Source organism: Octopus bimaculoides, chromosome 4 (assembly GCF_001194135.2).
Source record: "Octopus bimaculoides isolate UCB-OBI-ISO-001 chromosome 4, ASM119413v2, whole genome shotgun sequence".
Taxonomy (NCBI): Eukaryota; Metazoa; Mollusca; class Cephalopoda; order Octopoda; family Octopodidae; genus Octopus; species Octopus bimaculoides.
Window position 1 is genome coordinate 103,965,963 of NC_068984.1, and position 2,125 is coordinate 103,968,087.

General features: G+C 33.8%; 1 protein-coding gene across 2 annotated transcripts in view; it reads right to left on the minus strand.

The window, feature by feature from the left end:
• Positions 1-2,125, minus strand: part of LOC106882625 (autophagy-related protein 16-1) — an 80,121-nt gene that overhangs the window by 2,721 nt on the left and 75,275 nt on the right. For both annotated transcript variants that reach the window (XM_052967333.1, XM_052967334.1), the window contains one exon: positions 324-422. In XM_052967333.1, coding sequence (XP_052823293.1) covers positions 324-422 — 99 coding nt within the window. The remainder of the gene's footprint in view (positions 1-323; positions 423-2,125) is intronic.

Sequence of the window (2,125 nt, forward strand, 5' to 3'; positions counted from 1 at the left end):
ATATATATATATATATATATATATATATATATAAATATATTTGTTGTATGATTCATGTACAAAAACAACATGCTTGTTTAGGAAATGTGTAAAGCCTATATGTGTACATGTTCATTTTTGTCCCCCGAAGACAACAGATCTTATGTACCAGTTATATATATAGACTCATATTGTCATCCACCTCAATGTGTGTGTGTACATATTTTATTTACAAACACACAAATTTTTAATCAAAAGATTTCCATTAAACAGTTTTGATAGTGAGTCACTATAAAAAATACAAAACCAAATATGTAGATATATATAAATTCAGAAATACTTACTCATGGCCTTTAAGAACTTTATCTAATGTGTGTTTCTGTGTGTCCCATACATAGAGAGAACCTTCCTGTGAGCCAGCCACAGCATAACTGCTATCAGGGCTTCAAGATCAAAAGAAAAACAATCAAACAATATTTCTACATTTGTTTACAATTCTTTAAAGCTTTAGTATTTTCATTGTCTTTTTGCTTTTTTTTAATAATGTTATAATTATTTCATTTGTTTTCACAAGTCAGTCAATGACCTTATCATCATCTCATTTCACTTAACTAATAAACTTAAATATTTTACTGAAGTACATATAATACTGCTGTATGTCAATGTCTAAAACTTACTTTATTATATTGGAAACAAATATCTAAACAAAAATTTTGATCAGTTCAAACATGTTTGGCACATATCTGGCCTGTACAAAAGCTGTCTTCACTACTAATTAGCTGTGAAGAAACTTTCTTGCTTCAGGCAATGTGTGCTGAAAAACACCAACTGTCATTTCAAGGAGCCTTCTCTCGGCAGAGTAGCGAATGCATTTCTAGCTTTGTGGCGATCATCAGCACTGTGTATCGCAAGAGAAACAACCTAAAATGGCTTCAGAAACATTTGTATCCTAACAGTAAATCAACATCAAAAGACAAGCTGATTAGGCACAATACTGGCACCAGCTAATCATCATCATCATCGTTTAAACGTCCGCTTTCCATGCTAGCATGGGTTGGACGACTTGACTGAGGACTGGTGAAACCGGATGGCAACACCAGGCTCCAATCTAAATTTGGCAGAGTTTCTACAGCTGGATGCCCTTCCTAACGCCAACCACTCAGAGAGTGTAGTAGGTGCTTTTACGTGTCACCCGCACGAAGGCCAGTCAGGCGATACTGGCAACGGCCAGGCGGCGAGCTGGCAGAAACATTAGCATGCTGGGCAAAATGCTTAGTGGTATTTCGCCTGTCTTTACGTTCAAATTCCGCCGAGGCTAACACTGCCTTTCATTCTTTCGGGGTCAATAAATTAAGTACCAGTTGCGTACTGGGGTCTATCTAATCGACCAGCCCCCTCCCCCCAAATTTCAAGCCTTGTGCCTAGAGTAGAAAAGAATATATATAAATATATGTATTTCTTAATTTACCCTTGTAAATTTGATCATCTTAACAGCAGATTTACCTTAAAAGTACTTTTGTAATCACTGTTAGTTTTTACTTTTTTCAACAATATGAAATTATTTTTAAATTATAACATTTTATCACAAAGATACCAACATTTTGTTAATTTCCAAATCTAAGTTTAACCTTTTAGTGTTCAGCTTATTCTGTCAAATGTAATGTTTACTTATTCACAATGTTTTGACTTTATCATGCATTATCTCCTAACTTCAAAATTTCAACAATGTGATTGTCTACTTTTAGAATGACACTGTAGGGTTGATGTGAGAAACCAGGTCTAGCCAGTTTGAACAAAAAAACAGGTAAAACATTTGGGCTGGATATGGCTGGTTTAAATGTTAAAGGGTTAAAAAATATATCTTTTGAATGTTCACTAAAAGCTTTTAATGATTCTCTGAATTCTTTTACTAGTTTTGGTAAGTGGCCTGTGGCTATACTGGGGCAAGGGATCTTAATTGATTATACCAGCATCATTACTTTGTCTGGTACATGTTTTATCAACCTGGAAAAGCAGTACAATAAAGTCATTCTGAGCACAAAGATATAATAGAAGATCAAATACAAAGAACTTTCCTGTGATGCACTTATTTTGCTATCCCTTACCAATATATATATATATATATATATATATATATATATATATA